At 39.9% G+C, this 25,109-nt stretch overlaps 1 protein-coding gene across 1 annotated transcript in view; it reads left to right on the top strand.

Annotated features, from left to right (window-relative positions):
* The window catches only part of PREP (prolyl endopeptidase), a 136,714-nt gene that overhangs the window by 31,451 nt on the left and 80,154 nt on the right, over window positions 1-25,109 (top strand). Inside the window, exons 6-7 of the mRNA XM_022553380.3 lie at window positions 2,552-2,673; window positions 20,234-20,339. Coding sequence (XP_022409088.1) covers window positions 2,552-2,673; window positions 20,234-20,339 — 228 coding nt within the window. The remainder of the gene's footprint in view (window positions 1-2,551; window positions 2,674-20,233; window positions 20,340-25,109) is intronic.

The following is a 25,109-nucleotide window of genomic DNA, read 5'->3' as shown; positions in this document are numbered from 1 at the left end:
CTAGGAGACCAAAAAAGTATATAACTGGCCATTTCTTGTTAGAGAACAGTGTTATTAAGTTAACTTGTGAAAAACATGGAAATTATTATTTAGCCTTAATTTCCATTGGCAGAAATAGTAATAATTAGTAATTGTGGTTGATTTAAGAGAGCCAGCATCTTCTCCCAGCTGTAATTTTGCTGTCCTTTTGTTCGGAAGACCTCAACAGCCTTTCAGGTTGTGTGGTGGGGGACTTACGAATGAGGCTAAGCAATTCTGGCTATGTGCTTGTTACCAGTGTTCCTGGAAAACCCATGGAAAATCACCAAGTTAAGCTTTTTTTTTTTTTTTTAATGTTATGGTATTACCTTCCTTTTTTTTCTTCGTTGTCCTGAAGAAAATCAGCCTCCAAAATCAGCAAATATATGTGATTATTTCCAGGGTGATACCCAACTGATACTTAACTCTCTTTTTTCTTTTTAATAGATTTAATCTTTTAGAGCAGTTTCAGGTTCACAGCAAAACTGAGCATAAGGTACCAAGATTTCCCATCTACCCTCTGCCCCTCACACATGCATGGCCTCCCCCATTATCAGCATCCCCATCAGAGGGTACAGTAGATGAGCCTGCACGGACACATCATAATCACCCCAAATCCACAGTTTACGTTAGAGTTCACTCGTGGTGGTGTACATTCTGTGGGTTTGGGCAAACATATAATGATATATATCTACCATTGTAGTATCAAAGAGTGTTTTCACTGCCTTAATAATCCTGTGTTCCACCTATACATCCTTCCCCCCCCGCCAGCCCCTGGCAACCACTGATCTTTTTTACTGTCTCTATAGTTTTGCCTTTTCCAGAATGGCATGTTAGTTGGAATCATACGGTATATAGCCTTTCAGATTGGCTTCTTTCACTTAGTGATGTGCATTTAAGTTTTTTCCATGTGTTTTTATGGCTTGATAAAAACACTAAAAAGCATTATTTCAGCATTAAATAATAATCCATTGTCTAGATGTACTATAGTTTGTTTGTCCATTCACCTCTGAAGGACATCTTGGTTGCTTCCAAGTTTTGGCAATTATGAATAAAGCTGCTGTTAACATCCGTGTACAGGTTTTTGTGTGGATGTCAGTTTTCAACTCATTTGGGTAAATACTACCAAGGAGCACAGTTCCTATATCATAACGGTATGTTTAGTTTTGTAAGAACCTGCCAAACTGTCTTCCAGAGTGGCTGTACCATTTGCACTCCCACCAGCAATGAATGAGAGTTCCTGTTGTTCCACATCTTGGCCAGCATTTGGTGTTTTGAGTGTTCTGGGTTTCGGCCATTCTAATAAATGTGTAGTGGTATCTCATTGTTTTAATTTGCAGTTCCTTGATGACATATGCTGAGGGGCATCTTTTCACCTGCTTATTTTCCATTCGTATTTCTTCTTCGGTGAGGTTAAGATCTGTTAAGGTCTCTGGCCCATGTTTTTAATTGGGTTCTTCATTTTCTTATTGTTGAGTTTTAAAAGTTCTTTGTATATTTTGGATAACAGTCCTTTATCAAATATTTGCTTGTCTTTTCATTCTCTTGACAGTGTCTTTTCGTGGAGCCGAAGGGTTTAATTGTAATGAAGTTTGGCTTATCCGTTATTTCTTTCATGGATTATGCTTTCGGTGTTGTATCTAAAAAGTCATCACCAAATCCAAGGTCATCTAGATTTTCTCCTGTGTTATCTTATAATTGCATTTACATTTTTAGGTCTGTGATCCATTTTGGGTTAATTTTTGTGAAGTGTATAAGGTCTGTGTCTTGATTCATCTTTTGCATGGGGTTGCCCGGTTGTTCCAGAACCACTTGTTGAAAAGACTGTCTTTTCTACGTCGTATTGCCTTTGTTCCTTTATCAAAGATCAGTTGACTGTATTTATGTGGGTCTGTTTCTGGGCTCTCTGCTCTGTTCCCTTGATCTATTTGTCTATTTTGCTAATACCACACTGTCTTGATTATTTATAATAAATCTTCAAGTCAGGTAGTATCAGTTGTCCACCTTTGTTTTCTTCCTTCAGTATCGTGTTGGCTCTTCTGGGTTTTTTGCCTCTCCACATAAACTTTAGGGTCAGTTTGTCCATATCCACAAAATAACTTGCTGGGATTTTGATTGGGATTGCGTTGCATCTGTAGACTAAGTTGAAAAGAACTGTCATCCTGACAATATTGAGTATTTCTGTCCATAATATATTGAGTATATCTTTCCATTTATTTAGTTATTCTTTGATTTCTTTCATCAGTTTTGTAGTTCTCCTATAGACCTTATACATATTTTATTAGATTTATACCTAAGTATTTCATTTTGGGGGCTGCTAACGTAAATGGTACTGTGTTTTTAATTTCAAATTCCACTTGTTCCTTGTTAGTATATAGGAAAGTGATTAACTTTTGTATATGAACCTTGTATCCTACAGTCCCGCAACCAGATACTTAGCTTTTTAAATATTTCTAGCATTGTACAGTATGGGAGGAATAGATTTTCTTAAAATTGTCAGCTGCATTTCAGTGTACGTTTTTAATTCCTTTAGGCACAGAAACATCCACCAATCTCCACCAAAAGCTCTGCTACCACGTCTTGGGGACTGATCAGTCAGAAGATATCTTGTGTGCTGAGTTTCCTGATGAGCCTAAGTGGATGGGTGGAGCTGAGGTATTGTTCTCCCGTGAGATTTTACCCCCAAACACCATCTCTCTTGGATTGTGTATATAAATATTCTTCTTATGTGGCGATCTTTACAGATGGTGGAAGTCCTTTGAGTGAATATTCTTTTGTTAAAAATATTAGTACTCAAATGGACTCTTAATAATGAAGGTGAAAAATCTTTTTAACTGTAATCTCAACATAAAAATCTTAATACTAAAAGTAATACATGCTTATGGTAAAATTGTAAAAGTACAAAATAACATAAAGTAAAGCATGAACATCTCAGAACTTGGAATCCTGATTCTCAGAGGTGAGGAGAGTTTCCTTCCCAAACTTTTCTTTGTATACACAGGTGAGAATGTAGGGGGAGAGAGAGTGTGTGTGTGTTTCTTTTTTACACAACTGTGCTCTTCATGCCTCTTGTTCTCTTGTTTTTACGTTAAAATATGTATCCTTTGGATATTTATGCATCTCATAGGTGGTTCATACATTCCTTAGGGGTCTTGATAATAACCAACCTCTGTTGAAGTGATAAGTCTTTGTAGTTACTGTCCCAGATTTTATTCTGTATCTTGCGAATCGCCTGTGAAATAACTTAGAGGTGCTTAGAGAAAGAATTGGACGCTTGTTAGCTCATTTCTGGGTACAAAGATATATATATATATATATATTTTTTTTTTTTTAAGAAAGAAAAGCATTCTGAATGTTTTCATATAGGTGGGCTCTCATCCCATTTTAGTGGGAATGAGGAATCCACTAGAAACTTTGTAGCCCATTGAGCCTCTTACCCCTTCTCGGGGATACAATTAGAACTTTGGTAAGAAAGGGGTACTTTAGATTTGAACTTCTGTGCACGGGTCTGATTCATTGGGGGATAGAATATGAATCCACGGTTTTTCAGTTCACGTGCGTTAATACACCTTATTCCAAATTGTCCTTTTATTTATTTTGATTCTCTGGAACCATAGTTGGCAGCCTACTGCCCTCAGCCGAAATCTGGCCAGCTGCCTGCTTTTGTAGATTGGGTTTTGCTGGAGCACAGTCACGCCCATTTGTTTACTTGTCTGTGGCCGCTTTCAAGTTGCCAGAGCAGACTTGACTAGTTGCCACAGAAGGAGGCCCTGAAAGCTGAAAATATTTACTTTCTGGCCCTTAATAGAAGAGGTTTGCCAGACTTTAATGCAGTATGTTAAAAGTGAATTTATAAGACTTGCATATTATTGCCTGTTTGAAACTGTGCCCTTTTTTCATACTTCTTCCCCACCCTACAAGCATTTCTTGTGTAGTTACTGTTGCCAATTTTCTCACATTTGTTTTTAATGGCTTTTCTGACTTTATCTGTAGATTGTTTCTACTAAGTTTTCTTCTTGGTCCAACTTCTCATACCTGAGGCTTCTGCATTCTGTAGATAGTAGGTATTTATTTATGAAATAATACACATTTTTACCTTCATCTGAGTGAAGCAATTAGGGAGGTAAATATGCTACCAAAAACATTTTGTAATGTTAGGTCATGTGTTTCTTTTCACCTTTTTGGGGGGAGAGATGTTGATGGGGAAACATTACAGCAGACCTGTTTTAATCAAGGTAAAATTATATGGTTGCTAAAATGAAATACAACTGAAAATAAGTGCTAGAATAACTGATGTATTTTAGCATATTAGCCCAGAAGGAAGCAAGCTTCACAGTAGAATACACACGTAACTAGTTGCTCACATCTCTTCATTAGCATTTGGTTGAAACAGCTAGTTTCTTTTTTCTCTTTTTACTTCTTAAAATCATGGTAAAATATAGCTAACATAAAACTTATCCCTTTAATCGTCAACATAAAGTTTATGAGTTTAATCATTTATAGAGTTCAGTGGCATTAAGCACGTTCACATTATTGTACGAGCATCACCCCCATCTGTCTCCAGAACTTTTTTCATCTTGAGAAACTGAAGCTCTGAACCCATTAAGTGATAACTCTGCATCTCCTCTTCCACCCAGTTCCTGGTAACCACATTCTACTTTCTGTCTCTATGTATTTGACTGTTCTAGGTACCTCATGTAAATGTCATTATATAGTATTTGTCCTTTTGTGACTATTTCACTTAGCATAACATCTTCAAGGTTTATTTCCACGTTGTACCATGTGTCAGAATTCCCTTCCTTTTAAAAATTGAATAATATTCCATTGTGTGCATATACATTTTGTTTATCCAGTCATCCGTCAATGGACACTTGGGGTGTTTCCACAGCATTATTGTGAATAATGCTGCTATGAGCCGCCAGTTTTTTAAAATACAGTGGAAACATACGTTATATGCATTTAAAATATATGTATATTCTGGGCTTCCCTGGTGGCGCAGTGGTTGAGAGTCCGCCTGCTGATGCAGGGGACACGGGTTCGTGCCCCGGTCCGGGAAGATCCCACGTGCTGCGGAGCGGCTGGGCCCGTGAGCCATGGCCGCTGAGCCTGCGCATCCGGAGCCTGTGCTCCGCTACGGGAGAGGCCCCAACAGCGAGAGGCCCGCGTACCGCAAAAAAAAAAAAAAAAAAAAAAAAAAATATATATATATATATATATATATATATATATATATGTATACTCAATTCTGCTACTAGGCAACTGAAAAGAAAAGCAAATTTAAATAGCTTGGATGATCCTTTTACCATTCACTCAGTAGATATTCACTCTATGTGACTTGTCTAATATCTTTACCATAACCATGGGAGGGCGGTGATCATTCCATTGCATGGACAAAGTAAAGTACCTGTGAGGGTGATTAACTTGCAGGTCCATGGCTGGAACTGCCTGCTGGGTATGTTAGACCCACAGCCTGTATCTTCTTAACCTCCAGCACTCTGCCTCCCTTGTCAAAAGGTAAGAAGTTGTACAAAAACAGCAGGAATGACCGTTTAAGGAATGGCAGTAAATGAAGAGATGCATCTGTATTGCACAGAAGCAACAAATGAAGTTGTTAAAAAAAAAAAAAGCTAATGGGATGTGTACAGTGAGTCCTAAGGAACTTTATACTAGATCAGGGCCCTGATGAGCAAATTATGCAGAAGAAGTCTAAGCAAACCAGTAGGCTTAGTAGACACAAACTGGGTATAGATTTCATTAAGCTGTATTCCAGCTGCTTAGGGGGTCTTGTTAGACGTCACCCTTCCAGTGCCCAGGGTTAGTTGGGCAGGTTCTGTTGAGAGGACCTTCTTGCTATGTGGAAGAGCAACTTTGTCACTTAAACACGGGTGCTATAGTTCTGAGCCTTCAGAAGCCTCAGGTATGCCCTGAAATTGATTCACTTCCAAGTCAGAAAAACCTAGGTCATGCAAAAAGTCGTGATGTACGAGTTTCTTGTACCTGTCAAGGAAGTGTGATAAAGCCCATGGGGGTCCAAGAAGCTGGTGGGCTGTCAGCTGGCTGGACCAGAAGCGCCCATGCCTGGTGTACGAATGAGCGCTCAGGGCATTCACTGGAAGTGAAGCAGACGGTTTCCTAACAGGCTTTATTTAGTGACCCACACCTTAGAGAAAAGCAGTAGTCCTGATCATAACCGCACAGCAAATGCACGTGCTGCGGTTGTTGCTTTTATTTTTCAAGTGGTTGCTTTTAGGATCGTCATTTTGAATCTGGTATTTCGTGAATACACTCACTCAACAGTGTCTCTGAATGGAGGGCCAGCACCATCATGATGGGGATGTACTGGAGCACGAATCAGGAGATTTTAATTCTAGTCCTGTCTGTGTGACCTTGGGCAAGTCACATCATCTCTCCAAGTCTGTTTACCTAAGTTTCCTTCAGCGCCTTTTTCAGTCTGTGGATGGAGGATTTATCACAGCATTTCATAGACCCTGGAGGGTTGGGCTTTGTAGGTGTGGCTGAGTGAGTGGATGTCTCTGAATTTCTTTGGTGCGCTGCCCTCCTCCTCCCTTTTGGCTGCTGCAGTCCAGGTTCACCGAGGACTTCGCTTTATATCCTAGATGCTATCTCCTCGTGACTCATCTCCTTCCTTCACAGATACCTCCTCTGCCTTCCTACATGGACAGGTCCTTCTTGCCTTGAGCCGCCCGTCAAGTTACTATCACGAAGCAGCTTTAGTTTCCCCACTGTGGCCTAGGACAGCATCCACCCGGCAGAACCCATAGCTTTCTGGACACTTTAGAGTATTTGAACTGTTACTAAAGGTCCATTGCAGCTCAAAACAAAATATCAACTCTCCAATTTACTTGCTTCTTCCCTCTCCCCAGCTCAGGTTTCGTGAGCACGTGGGGGACTAGCAGGTGGGGTAGGTAATGTTTGTTCCCTAGACTTGGACATGAGTAGCCATAGTGGCTTTGTTCATGATAGCCCCAAACTGGACACACCCCAAGTATCCATTAACAAGTGCATGAGTGAATAAACTGTGGTGCATCCCTATGATGGAATACTAGTCAGCAATAAAAAGGAATGAACTATTTTTTTTTTAAGTTTATTTTATTGAAGTATAGTTGATTTACAATGTTGTGTTAGTTTCTGGTGTACAGCAAAAATGATTCAGTTATATGTACATATATAATAGTTTGCATATGCTAATCCCAAACTCCCAATCCATTCCTCCCCTACCCTCCCTTCCCCTTGGCAGCCACAAGTCTGTTCTCTAGGTCTATAATCTGTTTCTGTTTTGTAGAAAATTTCATTTGTGTCGTGTTTTAGATTCCACATATAAGTGATATCATATGGTATTTGTCTTTCTCTTTTTGACTTCACTTAGTAGGATAATCACTAGGTCCATCCATGTAGCTGCAAATGGCATTATTTCATTCTTTGTTATGGTTGAATAATATTACATTGTATATATACACCACATCTTTATCCATTCATCTGTCAGACATTTAGGTTGCTTCCATGTCTTGGCTATTGTAAATAGTGCTGCTGTGAACATTGGGGTGTGTGTATCTTTTCAAATTCTAGTTTTGTCTGACTGTATGGCCAGGAGTGTGATTGCTGGATCATAAGGCAATTCTGTTTTTAGTTTTTTTGAGGAACTTTCATACTGTTTTCCATAGTGGCTGCACCACTATGGGAATGAACTATTGATACACTGAACAAGAGGGATGAATCTCAGAGTAATTATGCTCTGTGAAAGAAGCTAGAAAGGAAAGAGTACACAGTATTTGATTCCATTTATATAACACTCTAGAAAATGCAAAGTAGTCTATAATGGCACAAAGCAGATCAGTGGTTGCTTGAGAATTGGGGGATGGGAACAGGAAGGAGGGAATATAAAGGGGCAGGAGGCAACTGGCGGATGGTCAGACTGAAACGTCAGAATTTAAGTTTTACGGGGTGGGGGGGCGGGGGGGTGGGAGCAGGGGAGTGGCCATTCTGAGCAATGACAAGATTGCCTGTTCCCTCCCCTCAGCCATTCATCGTGTTTTAGTTTCTACAGTGGCCGTGCAGGGGGAGGAGTTGGAGAAGGGGAACAGGGTTTTTGCTCATCCGGAGCTGTTTGTCCATATGTCTCCTGGCAGCTTGCGGTCATGAGGGGTTTCTAGGTACCAGCTCTTTGTGATCCTTTTGCAGTGAGATCCCCTCGATTCTGGGAACCTGTGTACTTTGTCGTTCCCTCGTGTGGACAGTAAACTCTCTGGCTGACCTTTTGCATCGTCCTCCCTTCCGCTCACAGCTTCTGCTCCCAGCAGGATTCCCTTGAGGTTCATGCCTCTCTGGCACCCCCTTTTCCATCCTTTTTCAGCAGGCTCCTTTCCAGATGACTGGAGTCCAGCTACCTTCCTGGTGCCTCTTGTTCCAGGGGAAGCCACGTCCATGGGTCGCTCCATCCTGGACGTGCAGGCAGTGTTCACCACTGCCCTCCTCACCTGCCAGCCCAGGGCCTCCTGCCCTTGGTCCCTCCTGCACCTCCAGCTGCTGTGCCCCTGGGGGTAACATGAAACACATACCTGGCATTTGGCTTGGAGGCACAGTGATGTCACTTATTATGTAAGATAGACTGTGAGGTTTCAGATGGAGGGCAGGATTGTGGGAGGATAGAAATAATCATGTTTTAGAAGGTTCTTTTGGACAAAAAACAGTCTATTTTAAAGTGACTCGTAGGGCTTCCCTGGTTGGCGCAGTGGTTAATAGTCCGCCTGCCGATGCAGGGGACACGGGTGACTTGTAGAGCATTTGGAGGAAAAAAACCCCCACAAAGCAAGCATGTTGAGGCACTTTTCCCAGCAGAGGGTGCTCTAGAGTGTAGATTCTGAAAATGTATCAAGTCCCTTGAGAAAGGCTTAAGAAGAAAATGCCCGGCCTCTTTGTGATTATCTAGCTGAATCCTACATTGAGAACCTAATTTTATTGTACAAAGGTAATCTTGATCTTAACAGGTATCGCATATCCCCATAAACCATCTTTATATGTTCACTGTGTTCCCTAGTAATTAAAATATGTATATACAGCTGACTCTTGAACAATGCAGGGGTTAGGGGTGCTTATAACTTATCATCCCTTTATATATGCGGTTCCTCCGTGTCCACTATTCCACATCCACAGGTTCAACCAATTCTGGACCTGTAGCATTTCCTACTGAAAAAAAATCTGTGTGTAAGTGGACCCAAGTTGTTCAAGGGTCAACTGTGTGTACACATTTACGTATATTACATATATATATGAACTTGTACACATTTATGTGTATTTCATATATATGAACATTACCTAATGCTTGACTCATGGTGGGCACTCAGAATGTAAATATCTGTACTCCCCCTTCCCCTGCTGAGGTCACACACACAAAGACCCTGTAGACAGACGCTGGCGCACCCAGCGTTGCCTTACAGAGCATACATAGTAAAGTCAGATGTTCCTCAGGAAACTCTGCCTCACCTGCCCCTTTCTTGTTGGATGGTTTCCGCTTGAGCAGTACTGTTCGGCAGCCCTCTTCCTGGTCAGCACAGTTCATGCGTTTACTCCCCAAATACCTGGAAGCCCTTATTACCTTGGGTCCACCACTGTGCCGGGGCCAGGTGGTACTCAGGAGCAGAGATGGGCAGGCTCTGGCCCTGATGTTTTGGCTGTAGTAAACTATTTTATATAAACATTTTTGTGTGTGTGTGTGGTACGCGGGCCTGTCACTGTTGTGGCCTCTCCCGTTGCGGAGCACAAGCTCGGGGCACGAACCCGGGTCCCCTGCATCAGCAGGCGGACTCTCAACCACCGCGCCACCAGGGAAGCCCTATATAAACATTTTTAAGTCATACATAGAGGCTTGGGGGCCCATGACAGAATTCCCACCACGTTCAGTTTGTGTTTCATTCTAAAGACACCGTTGTCCTCTTGACCTTAACTTCGGTACTTGAACCTGAGGCTGCCAGCATGTGTTCTGATTGGTGACCCTTCACCGTGCTGTCCCAGGGGGTCCTGCACTTTCACTGGCTCCTGGAGGCTGATTCCTTCTGTTCATCACAGGAGTGGCAGTCCTTATATCAGTCCCAGGGGGACTCCTCCCTGGACTGTGTGTGTCCGAGGCTAACGGCCCACATCCTCTCTTTCACCAGCACTGCATGAAGTGATAATCTCCATCAGGCTGATGGGCACGCAGGGACATCTCAGAGCCTGGTGGGGAAGGCAAAAGTCAGGAAGCCAAACTAAAGACCTGGATGTGAGCAAGGCTGCGGGTAGCGCTGCTCTGAATTCATAAAACAGCTCCTGATAGGAGAGGGTTGGTTTTGTGGTAGAAGTTGGATTTGCTGGTCAGTCACTTTTCTCAGCTACCCCTCTTAACTGCTCAGTGGGGGAAAAAAGAAAACAAACAGTCGATTCTGAAATAACCGAGCCTATGTGCCAGAGAAACAATCAGGTAGATGAGAAACAAGAGTGGCTATAGCATGTCGAGACCGCCGTTACTACTTTTACTTTGAATGGGTTTTCTTTTCCTAGAATTTTCTGGTATATCTGTTTCTGGCATACCAAGCAACACATCATAGAGTACTGGGGTTGATGTCCTTTCTCTCGCATTGCTGTAGTAGCACACAGTATTGGGAAAGCTGATTTAAGGACTACCTATTAGAAATGTTTATGTCAGTGCACATCGTATTGCTTAGACCATCCCGTGCTTCTGCTGCTGACAGTCTCCTGTTTTTATTGCAAATCCATAATGAGCCCCATAAATGAAAAGCCATCACTGTAGGTGATTAGTTTGACATTTAAAAGTTTTCCTAGATTATGTTTTGGAAACATACTTAATAAAGAGATGTTGTCATGATTCACAACTATTATGAAAGGAATCCACAAGAGCCTGTGAGATAAAACTGATGAGAGTTTCCTGCTCTGAGAGGAAAATGATTAACTCTCAAAGCTATTAAAATCCATTTTCACACCTTTTGTTAATTTCCCAGGCAACTTTAAGTCTCACTGCTTTTTAGTATACTATTTTATACACACAATGAATTATTTTGTCATAATATATAAAAGAAAGTAGTTTCCTCGATTTGAAGAAGTGCATGTACTTTCAAATTACGAAAAGACTTTATCCACCCTCTTCTTGTTGGATTCTAAGTGGAAAAAATTATATATATTAAAGAAATTTCATGTTCGTGAAGCTTTGGTTGTTAACACAAGACCATGTAACCATGGAGTCTAGTAGCTCTAGCATAAAACAGCTTATGAGCTTTTCTTTTGAAAAGGATAAGTTTGATGAAAGTCCACGTATTCTATGTATATGTAAATATTAGTTATGGGTCGCAGCGTTTTGAAAGACAACTTTTTAGATAGTTAAATGGTTGAGAATTTAAAACTTTAATAAAGTGATCTTCTGTTAATTTTCTCAATATGAGATGCATGAAGAAAAGCTAGCTTATTCAGGTCAGCTGGAAAGCCCACCTGTTTTTACTACATAGCGTTGAGACTAAAAATAGCCAGATTCATCTACTTTAAAATTTTTATGCTAGTAATAATAAATACATTTATTGTTTAAAATAACATACAAGGGACTTCCCTGGTGGCGCAGTGGTTAAGAATCCACCTGCCAATGCAGGGGACATGGGTTCAAGCCCTAGTCCGGGAAGATCCCACATGCCGCAGGGCAACTAAGCCTGTGCGCCACAACTACTGAGCGTGTGCTCTAGAGCCCGTGAGCCACAACTACTGAGCCCATGTGCCACAACTACTGAAGCCCGTGAGCCTAGAGCCTGTGCTCCACAAGAGAAGCCACCGCAATGAGAAGCCTGCACACTGCAATGAAGAGTAGCCCCTGCTCACCGCAACTAGAGAAAGCCCGAGTGCAGCAACAAAGACCCAACGCAGCCAAAAAATAATAATCATAATAATAAATAAATAAATTAAATTAAAAAAAATAAATAAACAGAATCACATACAAAGATCCCATTCTCTAGAGAAATTACTGTTATCAACATATTTATTATTTATGTTCTATCAACATAGAACGTATGTTCTATTTCACACTTATTTGTCAATTCATATTTTTTTAAAAAGCCTCCAATGAGCTGATGGTGGAGCCAGTGACCTCTTGTGAACACGGTGCAGCTGGACCCAGACTCTGGTCTGAATGGATCATGGTCACACCTACATGAGGCATTAACAGAAGAAATTTCATAAAAGCATATTATTTGGGAGTAGATTCCCCAGAGATTTGCTCTGGTTGCTTCTTATCTCTAAATTTCGTGTTTGATGGTTTCTGGGTTTGTGAGGGTTATATTCCTGAACGTGCTGAGTCATGTGTGTGTTGGAGCAGCACGTGTGAATCTTAACAGAATAAAGTATAAAATATATACACTGTCGAAGTCGAATAGTTTGCATGTCTGTCAAAGTTTTCCCTGGTAAACATTACTGTCCCAGGGAGGCTTAATACCACAATACGCACAGGTAAAATTTCTCAGTGAACTAATGTGGCTTCTTTAATGAAAGTATAAAGTCTGATAACCCCATACCTTATGCCCTACCTTTTGATAACTGTAAATGCACATGGCAGCCGTTTTTGGGTGCCCCTCTTCAAAACTAGAAACCACCACTTAAAAAGGTTTCCTTCAGTTAGCGTAAAATACGCCAAGATGAGAAACCAGGTGGCATGATGCCTTGCATGCCGGCACAGGTCAGGTTCCCTGGGGAGCAGCCTCCAGAAGTTCAACGGGGGCGCTTTCAAAACCTTCGCCTGTGCTGGGGAGAGAAGGCAGAAGGGGGACAAGTTGAATGAAATCATGACAAGGGCCTCAGCCGGTCCTCCAGGGAGCTCTTGAGCTGGGTTAGCCCTTCAACCTTTTCCTAACTAGGGGTGAGGGGCCTGGGCCTTTATACCTTTATGCATTAATCAGTCATTGCACGTGGGATGAACCAAAAAGAATGTGTGACCTTGGGAGGGGTGGCTCTCTTTACCGGGGAGGACAAGGCCCCAAGGTGCTCAGCTGAGAGCTGCCTGCTCCCGGTGCCCGGCAGCTGGGGGAGCGCGCGCTTCAGCAGACCCCAGTGTCCGCTACTCGCGCTGTCTTGTCGGTGAGATGTATACTTGAGAATGAGTGTCTGTGTAGCTTGAGTGTGTGTTAGACATAGCCCTCTGAACCAGATACCTACGCCAGCATAGCAGCTATAAGAATGGAAAGAGTCAAGCAATCACTTTCAGAGGAATTCTGCTTCCCTTTTAAAAATCAGTTAGGGACCATCCATTCCCAAGAGCCTTCTCAAATGAATTTTTTAAATTTAGTTATTTATTTTGGCTGTGCAGGACAGCACGCAGGATCCTAGTCCCCCAACCAGGGATCCAACCCACGCCCCCTGCAGTGGAAGCGCGGAGTGTGAACCTCTGAACCGCCAGGGAAGAGCCTTCTCAGATCTCACTCTTCCTCCCAACTCGCTTCCCTGTTAGATGCTCCTCTCTGGCACTCGCGTCAATTCTTTGTATTTCTCACTATGAATGTTTACAGTATAACTTCGTGTGTGTGTCTGAGTGTCTAACTCTCCCACCTCAGCATAAGGTCTTGAATGCCCTGTCCTGTTGATCTGTGTGTTCCAGAACCTGGTTCAGCTGCAGCAGATTCTCAGTAAATGTTGGTCGAATAAACAGCCTCAGCTCTGACTCCCCCAGATAGTGGACGGCTGTGTTTGGTGGCACATGTTAAATTGTGTCTCTGGTAAAGGAGATGGAAAGTTGGCTGGCGGCAGATTCTCCTGTATAAAATCAGCCACCTTTTGTGACAGTTTTATCTCCAACTTCATCTACCCCAGGAGCAAGGGAGGATGGCTTTTGGCTTTGTTTTTTATCTGGTTATGGATAATGAATAGCTAAGTACCAGCAGATTTCCAAATGTTATGTAGCCTATCAGTGAATACCACATTCTTCGTACATTTGAATTTTTTCTCTTTCCAGATACTTTTATCAATACAGATGTTATTCCTGTCTCCCTTAATTAACATTTTCTAAAGATATTTAAGCAGTACTCTAAATGTAATTCAGCAAATGACTTCACACAATTAGATTGTCAAAGTAACTTGTGTCTAAAGGGAAATACTTTTTAAAAAAAATGTCAGTAGTAAGAATGGTAGAGTTTTAACTTTCATCCTGTTGGTATTGTTTGAAATGCAATCAATGGACTTAATATCAGCAAGTGTCAATATTCTATTTACAGTAGTTCTTAGAATTTTGTTTTTGTTAATATTTATTTACATAAAAGGGAGATTTCATGAAATAAAATCATTTTGACTTAAGGAAGATCTGTTTAATACAGACATAAAGTAAAAGGAAGCTGTGATTTAAGAATTACAAATTTCATAATTGGTCAGTCTAGCATTATTGCAACCCTGCTGTGAAAAGTCAGTGCTTTTGAATGAGATTGCTTCTAGAGAACACGGTTTTTCTAGCCCATGTCTTATTGTTTAAAGAAGAACAATGTTTTGTGAACTGGAATTTATACTGTTCATGAAGGCCTGAAGGGACCCTTGGCTCTCCTGCTTTTCTATCTTCCTTTTATCTGGATTTCAGGAAAGTCACTTTCTTTTGTTAAGATTTAAGTCTCCCCATCATCATTTTTGTCTCCCCCCCCCCCAGTGATTCCCAAAATTCGTTTTTTAAATTGTCTTGAAATAGTCTGAATGTGAGGCCGTGGTTGAATATACATTGTTACTGATTACATTTTAGTGGACAAAGGTATATTTCTGAACTATGTATTTTAGGGCAACAGTGACTTATAAATGATTTTGAAATTTGAGACCTTGAGCATTTGAAATTCAGAGTTGTTTGCAGGTTAGCAGATTTGTACAGTGGCTATGGAATATCTCTGGGCTGTGATGAAGAGAGTTACAGAGAAAAAGACTGACTTAATTGGCATGCCAACAGCAATTCCCTTGGGACTTCCTGCCTTAGATTAAATATAAACTGCAGCCATTTGGTGCAGGCAGAAATACTGAGAAAAACTCATTAGATGTGCTCGAGACAGCTGTCGTCGAAGGTTTGGTGTGGTTCTTGCAGTGTTTTACTGCCCTATCCTGTTGGCTGAATCACTGCAACTGAATTAGCCATCATTTATGATTGATGTAGCATGACTCTAAGCACTAAGCTATAAAGAGTCTGTCTTTATTTAAAGGACAAAAGTATGAAGTATTACTAATGAGGCTGCTTTCCATTACATTTAATAAAGTTATAATTGTGAGGTTGCTAATGATATTCTTAGTATAGGATGGTTTAAAAATGAGGTGGAACTGAATTTCTGGACACTGGTTTATTAGCTATGTATATGAAAAGCTTAAGGAAAATGTATAAAAGACTAGAAATAGAGTATATAACTCCCAGTGCAGTCAATGAAGGGAAAAAGTTTATAAGGAAATTTATATTAATACAGTGTAAAGAGAAAAGGAGAAGGGAAAAGCAAGGTGACTAGAATGTTCAAAATTAAGATGTGGAAGCAGTAACAGTTAATAAAGACGAAATATGGATTCTTAGACTGAATTTTTAAACTCCGTCAAGCCAGATGTTCATTTTTAAGAAACCCACTTAAAATGTAATGATAGGTAATCTTCGGAAATACATTGAGGATGAGAATGGAGAAAATAATACGTGGAAATCATAAATGTATATGCAGTTTCTCCAAAACCATTTGACAGTCTTTGAAAAGACTAGAAGCCTGGAAAGAGATGAAGAGAGTACACCTGAGTAGTTCAGTGTCACGTGTAGTTTGTGACCAGAACTCATACAGCAAAATATTCATTTTTTGGAAAGGAGACAACTTCAGAACTCAGAAAAAATGTCACCAAGAAAGAACAGCCAGGGCTTCCCTGGTGGTGCAGTGGTTGAGAGTCCACCTGCCAATGCAGGGGACACGGGTTCGTGCCCCGGTCCGTGAAGATCCCACATGCCGCAGAGCGGCTGGGCCCGTGAGCCATGGCCGCTGAGCCTGCGCGTCCGGAGCCTGTGCTCCGCAACGGGAGAGGCCACAACAGTGAGAGCCCCGCATACCGCAAAAAAAAAAAAAAAATGAAAGAAAGAACAGCCAAATTAAACGGGACTTTTCTAGAATCTTTTATAAAACTGTACTTAGTTGGAATCCCACTTCTATTTCACAAATACAGATTACCTCTGTGCTTTCAAATAATTGTTCTGAGAAAGAGATGTTTCACATCCAGTGTGCTGCCAAGTTCTTAAACATACTGGATGTCGTAGACACACACAGCTATTGTGACGAATTTACAAATGCAGAGAGCCCGATTGACAGACAGCTGGTTTACCAAAACAAATCTGCTGATAGAAAGTGGATGGGCATTTCTGAAGAGCTGGAATCTAATTCCTCCAAGCCTAAAAACTCGATGCTGCTAGTAAGTAAAACCCTAAAAATAGCCTACTATGTAATATGACAAAAGAAACTATATCGTTGTTACGTTTTTTATTAACCATAAATATTATCTTTTTAATTAGTTTTATATTACATTCTTAATTCTTACATCTCTGTATTTTAAACACACATAATACTATACCCTAAAATTGTAATTATCCAATAAAGAATTAAAAATGAGTTAAACAAATAAAAGTATAACGACAAGTTTTTGCTTCTGGCCATGATGTGTAACTGATCCTGGACTAACCCTGCTGCCGTAAACAGCTAGAAAACTATCCAAAGTAGACAGAGCATCCATTTGCCGATATTGGCCTGCAGATGTCATACGACTGTGGTGTGTGAAAGAGATGTCATATGATTGCCCCAGCTTTCTGCCTGGAGGAGTTTTCTGAACTCTGGCACAAGAAGGAGGAGCCCCCAGAATATTACAGTCTCACTGAACTAAGGCTCCAAAGATTGGAATTCAGGAAGACTGAAGCCACTGGAATTTGCAGGCACAGTGCCCGAAGGGGGGACCATCCCCTAAGGGTCCCAGAAATCTTCTTGGCATTCCCCTGCATCTTAGGCTGACTATTGAGCGGTGGTGCATGCATAGGATGAGGCCCCATGATTCAAGCTGAGAACAACCACCAGCGACTTGCAAGCTGTTAACTACCAGAGGTTTAACAAGTCTGGGAGACCTTCACATTCTAACCATTAAAGTAGAAAGGCCTTGTGAACACCCAGGGTATTCAGCAGAGACCCCAGAAAGGCCATCCATGCCTTTGCAGGAGCGCTGTAGACCTTCCCCAGCAAAGTTTGAAAATAAATCTTAGATGGATCATGCTGATCCACCAAATTAACTGCCTCAAACATTTTAAAGAAAGACCAAAAAAAAAAAAAATAGCAAACCCAAATAGCATTAAAAATGTTCAAAATCCAATTTAAAAAAGTCCTCAATATGTAAAGAAGCAGGAAAATATGACTTATAACCAGGAGAAAAACTAGTCAATAAAACAGATCTAGAAATTACAGGTAAGTACAATTAGCAGACATAGACTTTTTGAAAGCAATTATGAAAATAATTTTTAAAGGATTTTAGGAAATGTTAATGAATTATAAATGAACAAAGAAACAGGAAACATAAAAATAACCAAATATTCTTCTGGAGATGAAAAATAAACTATCTGAATCGAAAAATTCTCTGCATGTGTTTAATAGCAGTTTAGATACTATAAAAGAAAATACCTGAATTTGAAGACAGCAAGTTGAAACTAAGTCACAGAAAAAAACTGAAACAAAAATGAACACAGTCTCACCGAACTGTAGAACAATACTAAGTGATCTAACATTATGTATTTGAAGTCTTAGGGTAGGGGTGAGGGGACACAAAAATCATACGAGGAAAAAAACAGCCAAAAATGTGATGAATTCGGTAAAATAGACAAACCTACAGATTCAAGAAGCTCAACAAATCTGAGAGAGGCTACTACAGCAAAGCCCATTATAATCAATTCATAGAAGACCAAAGATAATAAGAAAAATTTAAAAGCAGCCGGGTAGGAAAACACATTACATTGTACATAGGGAGAAAAACATGAATGACTTCTCATCGGAAACAATGCAAGTCAGAAGACAGTGGAAAGACACCTTTTTTTTTTTTAAAGTTTTTATTGGAGTATGGTTGCTTTACAATGTTGTATTGGCCTCCACTGCGCAACAAAATGAATCAGCCATACACATACAGATATCCCCTCCCTTTTGGACTTCCCTCCCATTTAGGTAGAGTTCCCTGTGCTGCACAGCATGTTCCCATCAGTTGGCAAGACACCTTCTTATGAAGCCTTCCTTGACTGCCATATTTAAAACTGCAGTCCCTCCCCACACATCCTGCCTCCCTTACCCAGACCTGTTCCTGTTCTGTACGGCATTTAGCATTTTATAATAGACTACGTTACTCCATATTTATGGACATGTCTCCTCCACTAGGGTGTAACTTTTCCCCCTTGATTTATTCACTGATTTATCTTTAGCATCTAGGAAAATGTCTTGCACATATTAGCTGCTTAGCAGCTATTTATTGAATGAATAAATGAAGGAATAGCGGTTGTTGGTAAGTGCATTCGTCAGGGTTCTCCAGAGAAACAGAACCAATGGAATATATGTATATATAATATATATATAGAGAGAGAAACTTGTTTAAAGGAATTGGCTAACATGATTGTAGGGGCTTGACACTTCCAAAATCTACAGGGTAGGCTGACAGGCTGGAAACCCAGGGAGGAGTTTCAGCTTGAGTCCGAGGGCCATCTGCTGGCAGAATTCCTTCTGGCCAGGGGAGGTCAGTCTTTTTCTATGAAGGCCTTCAACTGATTGGTTGAGATTGACCCACATTATGGAGAGTAGTCAGCTTTACTCAGAGTCCACCAATTTAAACGTTAACCTCATCCAAAAAAAACACCTTCACAGAAACATCTAGAATAAACCAAATATATAGGTCCTGTGGCCTAGCCAAGATGACACATAAAATTCACCTTCAGTGTAGGATGTGGAAAACAGGACAGCTGATATGTGAGTGTAAGTCAATACAACCAGTTAGGAAAATAATTTGGCAACATCTAGTAAAGTTGAGTATGTGCGTATCATACCACTGAGCAATTTTACTTGTAGTTATGTACCCTGGGAAACATGTATACGAGGCCACGATGAACATGTTCAGAAATCTTTTAAAGTATTGCTTGTAATAAGGACAAAAACCACAAAGGAAGAAAATGGAAATAATCTAATTATGTGGTAGGAAAATGGATCAATTAGTTGTGATGTATTCCTAGATTGGAATATTTTACAGCAGTTAAAATAAGTGAAGCAAATATACATGTATCAACATGGATTAATTTTTTAAATTGAATGAAAAAAGTTGCAAAAGGATATATATAGTCTGATACTACTTATATCAATTTTGACAACTCAAAACCATAATGTATTATTTGTTGCATTCGTTTTTTATCAAGATTCTTTTTACTACCTAAGGTTCTCCTGTTTAATATTTTAAAAGAAATCCACTGAAGCACAGGTCTTTTATCTCTGCTGCCTTGTGATATATAGGGGACTAAAGATACGCATCAAAAATTGTTTAGTTGTTCAGTAGAAACTTGCTAATGTGACCAGTATGAACCACAACTGAACGTTTGTGCATCTGTGCCCATTTTGCTAATTCTTACTCATTTAGAACAGCTTTTAAAATGTGTAACCTGTGACAAAATTTCAAATTCAGGGACATTTATATTCAAAATGACAGATTGCGTGTATTTTTCAGTTAAAGAAAAGACTTTATTTTTTTTAACTTTAAAAAAATTTAAGTGTAATTGACATAGAATATTGTGTTAGTTTCAGGTGTACAACATAGCGATCCAACAAATACGTTACAAACGATCACCGTGACAAGTCCAGTAACCATCTGTCACCATACAAAATTATTACAATATTATTGACTATAAAGAATAGACTTTAAGTAAAAGTCACACTGAGTCATGACATTCAGTTATATATAAATATTTTCAACTTAAATATTTCACTGTGTTTTGTTAAACTGTGATTAACAGTGAAATAAGTTAAAAAATTGATGTTCACCTTTTCTTCCAATAACTTTCTTATCCAATCCAACTGTTTGGGGTAAAGATACTGCATTTGCGGTGAACCTTTCTTTTTTACTTAATATTTGACAGTGTTCTCACAAAAAAATATATTCTAATCAGCCCCGTGTGCTGTTTTTGTTCCCTTCATAGTTATCTGACGACGGTCGCTACGTCTTATTGTCGATAAGGGAGGGGTGTGATCCCGTAAACCGACTCTGGTATTGTGACCTCCAGCGGGAACCCAGTGGCATCACCGGTAGGCTGTCTTTCAAACATGGATGCTTACTCCAGGAAGCTCCATTAAAAAGCAATTATGTTGGTCTTCTAATTGATTTCCCAAGAAACCTTCTTCCATTTAACCACGTCATCTCAGTTCGTATGATTTTTTCTTTCGATATTATTCCTTAAAATGAAAAGAAATTGAATGAAGCTCTTCGTTGGCTTTAGCATTTTCTCTGTAGATTGAGGCTAACCATATTTTTTGCATGCTTATGAGTGTGAAAGTTTCCTGTCCACATTGCACATGAAGAGTGTTTGGGAGAAACTGACCCTTTGGTCTGTAAAGCATTATGACTGTCTAGATGTAATGGTGCAAACTGTCACAGGAAAGAGGACACCAGTGACAATTTATTGGGTTAAAAGACGATCACAGGACAACTGCTCAGTACTGAACACACGTACAATGTCAGCCTGATTTTGCTTCCTGAAACCCTATGTATCAAGATAGTAAGCATAGGGCCAGCCAGTTACAAGTTCTAGACGTGGCTCATCTTAAATGTTGTTTTCTTCCAACATTTATTATCATACTAGCACCATCATCAAGCATTAAAGCTTTTCAGCTGCACTATTTACTATGCTGAAAATTCTCAGACGCCAAAACTCTCTCAGGGATACACTAACACTCAGACAAGGATACAATTACCCCATGGTCTGCTTAATGTAAAATAAATATATTTTAGAGATAGTTGACACAAATTTTCAAAATATACAATATTGAGCAAATTTCTAATTGTTGATTAGATTACCTCATTATTAGTATCTAATCTATATTACATTATGATCAGAAAATATATACCTTTTTTTTTTTTTTTTTTTTTTTTTTTTTTGCGGTACGCGGGCCTCTCACTGTTGTGGCCTCTCCTGTTGCGGAGCACAGGCTCCGGACGCGCAGGCTCAGCGGCCATGGCTCACGGGCCCAGCCGCTCCACGGCATGTGGGATCCTCCCGGACCGGGGCACAAACCCGTGTCCCCTGCATCGGCAGGCGGACTCTCAACCACTGTGCCACCAGGGAAGCCCTACCTTTTTTTTATTATTGATTGGACACTGCATCATTTTTAAACTTCTCTGAGCAAGGTCTGTATCCTAACATTCTTAGCTGTTACAGAGCACCATTCACACATACAGCAGGATGAAGGCATCTCTCTTCTAATATTAAATATATATCCATTGAATAAAGCTACATTTTTTTTTTTCTGTTTGGAAAAAAAAAAAAGATACACCCATTTTGATCTCAAGAAAATTGGATCCACCGCATCAGTTTTCACATTCTCTGAGAGGAGCACACCACCGCCCGAGAATCGCTCACTTGAGTTGCAAGTCTAGGTCTGCATAGAGCTGAGCGTGGAAGGTCAAATCCGAAAAAGCGAACAGCAGTTACTGTGCTGCTGTCCTGCCCAGTGTTCCTCTGTGGGTCTGGGATGGTGGAAGGGACTTGGCCTTTCTCCAGTTTATTAAAAATTTCAGTTACAGTGTTCGTCCTCCAGAGAGTGCCGCTTTCATTTTGTCTTTATTACTTCATTATATCTTTAAATTATTAGGTAAGCTAGTTTTTAAAAGGTGCACAAATTGTCTTCTCTGCAGCTGGAGGAAATTAAACAGTTTCATCCACGTATTCATATACTGAACTGCTATTGCTCCGTCCACTTTAATAATAGATGGTATTACTTTGAATGAGACTTAGCAAGTGCTGGCGCCTCTGTTTTCTCCCTCACCTCTTGGTCCTTACCTTTTTTTTTTTTCACTACCTCTCCCGCCCACCACTTTTTCAGCACTCGTGAGGAATTAGAGAAGAGGGTGTGATACCCAGAGATTGGGATTCCAGAAGGAAGGCAGTACAGAGGTGCACAGGTGCACTAGAGGTGCATGAGAGAAAAACAGGGAAGCATCTAAGAAGTCCTAGTGGCCGGGAAGGAGTCCAGATGGTGGGATAAGAGGACGCAGAATCCGCTGCTCCTCCCAAGTACATCAGGAAACCCACTGGCTATGACGCATTCAAATTGGAAGGCATTATTTACCACATAAGCCAGGTCCTGGCCTCCCTTCCTGACTTGGTCTTTCCTTAGCTTATGTGACCATTGTCTTTTCTGTTTCTTAGATGGTTTTGTGTAGCTTAGATGAAGAGCCCAGCACAGAGTAAGCACTCAGTAAACGTTAGCAGTTCTTCTTGTCCAAATTGTTCTCCTTTTCTCTCTTTCTTTAAAAATTCTTACAGAGGAACTTTAAGATTATTTTGCCATGATCTGAACAAAATCCAGCTATGTTTGACTAGAGCTATGTGTAAATCTATAAATTTATTTGGGACTGTATCTCTGAGTTGCATAGGAACTACATCTTTCTTACTAAAGGTATTTCTGGGTGGTTTACGTTTGTGAAATATTGATGGTTTGTGAAAGTATCTTCAAGGTTTAACCAGAGAAGCAGAACCTGTAGGATATACATATTAAGAGATTTATTGCAAGGAATTGGCTTACATGATTATGGGGCTGGCTAAGTAAGTCCGAAACCAGTAGGGCAGGCCATTAGGAAGGGCAGGCTGCCGTCCACAAGTGGAATTCCTTCTTATTCATGGAAGCCTCAGCTCTGCTGGAAGGCTCAGGCCTACCTAGATTATCTAGGATAATCTCCTTTAGTTAAAGTCAACTGATTATGGTCTTTAATCCTATCCATAAAATACCTTCGCGGTAACACCTAGATTAAAGTTTGATCGATTAACTCAGGACATCAGCCTAGACAAGTTGAAGTAACAAAAAGACCATCCCAGTGAGCTCGTGGAAAACCACATGGAAGACAATAGAGCAAATAAGTCTTATGATACTAACCTGATGTCATTTTATAAGAAGGTTACTAAACTGACCAGTATGTGGAGTTCATTGTGTCATTCAGAAAAATACATAATATACTGTTGACAAGAAAGCAGAATTTAAGTGAGTAAGGTAGGTGAATTTAAGCTGTTGAGTTGCACACAGATGGGTTAGGATCAGTTTGGAGAGTGTTCCCAGTGATAGCTGCTAAATTCTGGGTGTAACGCTGGGCCTGTAATCTTTTTTAAATTATTGCTTTATTAGTATTAAACTCGTGGGTAACATAAACCTCAGAGGAGTTCTTCTTTTGAATGGTGGTCGTGGGATTCTGAAAGCTCTCAACAGTTGCAATGACTGACCAGTACTAGGAAGATGAACTGGAAATCAGTTTCCATCCATGGGTTCAAAAGTCAATTGTGTAGGTCAAGATTAGAGAGATCTTGGGTCTTTTTGTTTTTTTAATTGATTGCTGCTTCATTATGAGTTAATAATATGATTATAACTGATTAAAAAAACAAGTACTGTGTGTGAGTTTAACTGTTGAAGACACTAAGTATATTTGGTTTATAACGGGAGACATAGCAGATGGATATCATAATCATTAAAATTTTTTAAATAGTTCTTATTAATTACAGTTGAGTACATTGAGACAGTAACCTTAAGACTTTCAAATCAGATGTGAATTTTAATCTCAGCTCTACCTCTAAATAATTGGTGACCTTGGGAAAGTTATCCTTTTCTCTTAATATTTCCACAACTACAAATGAGGCAGTGATACCTACTTCATGAGGAATTGTGAGGAATAATGAAAATGCATAGAAAAGGGCCTAGCAGGGTTCCTGGCATATGGTGGGCTCTCAAGTATGCCTTCTTTATCCTTTTGTTTTTTGACTGAAAGGGGAATATTTGGAATCACTACACAATGGTTTTAGGTAGTGGATTAAAATAGATTGAAGATGCCCTAAAAATAATTTATCTTCAGTATCGAAGTTGCTCCAAACACAGATCTTGATTTTGACTTGTTTTCTGTAAAACCCGATTCATAATCAGAAAAGAGGCCTTACATCAAAGAAAACATGAAGAGGTGTGCCTCTCACGGGAGATGTGTTTAATTTTGCAGGTTGATGACTGAAAATTCCAGGGGGCATATGCTCAGTTGGTGACTGTGACTGCCACCTAGGATCTTTTTCTTGCTGTTTCCTTACTGCTCCCCCATTTTTGTTTCCCTGTTTAAACTAAGGAGAAGAATAATTAACATTCAAGTTAAATGCTAAAGACACTAGTTAACTGAAATAGTAGGTGAGTTAAACCTGAATAGCTGGCGACTGAAAACTAAATCCAGTGTTACAAAATCGTTAATGTTATATTGCTGAAATTGATATCCCTTTTGATAACCTCAGGTCTTTCTGTTATAATTTTAATCATTTTTACCTTAAAGTCAGGGAGATTTATCAGTATTTTACTGTACATTAATTTTTTATTTATTAGGAGACCGCTAAATTGCCTGTCTGGAGAACTAAATAATTTCACTTAAGCTCTTTTATAACATTTCCATCATCTTTGTCTCCCAGGAAACCTTTCTGCCTGTGTGCAGTTTAAAATAAGAAGCGCAAAAAAGTGGCCAATGGCTACTTAATATCATAGAAAAAGATAAAAGGAAAACAAAATACACAAATTCAGAATGGAAAAAAAATCTTAGAATGTTGAGAATTAAAAGTGTTCTCTCTGATTATGATTTACATTCATCATGTCAATTTGATTTTCTGTTCAAGGACTGACCTTCTTACTACGTGCTGCTCTGTGAGCTTAATCTCTCTCCTGTTACCCTTTGCCTCTCTTCGGAGAACCTCATTTCTGCCATTTACATTTGCAGTATTTTTACTTAGTAGTAATACGAACACATTTCTTGCAAACAATGGGCCGTAGCCTTTCCACAGGAACTGC

The sequence above is a fragment of the Delphinapterus leucas genome, chromosome 12 (assembly GCF_059928025.1).
Source record: "Delphinapterus leucas isolate spDelLeu-1000000601 "Yukka" chromosome 12, BTC_Dleu_Yukka2, whole genome shotgun sequence".
Taxonomy (NCBI): Eukaryota; Metazoa; Chordata; class Mammalia; order Artiodactyla; family Monodontidae; genus Delphinapterus; species Delphinapterus leucas.
The sequence above is the reverse complement of the archived record's forward strand: the minus strand, read 5'-3'. Positions and strand labels throughout refer to the sequence as shown.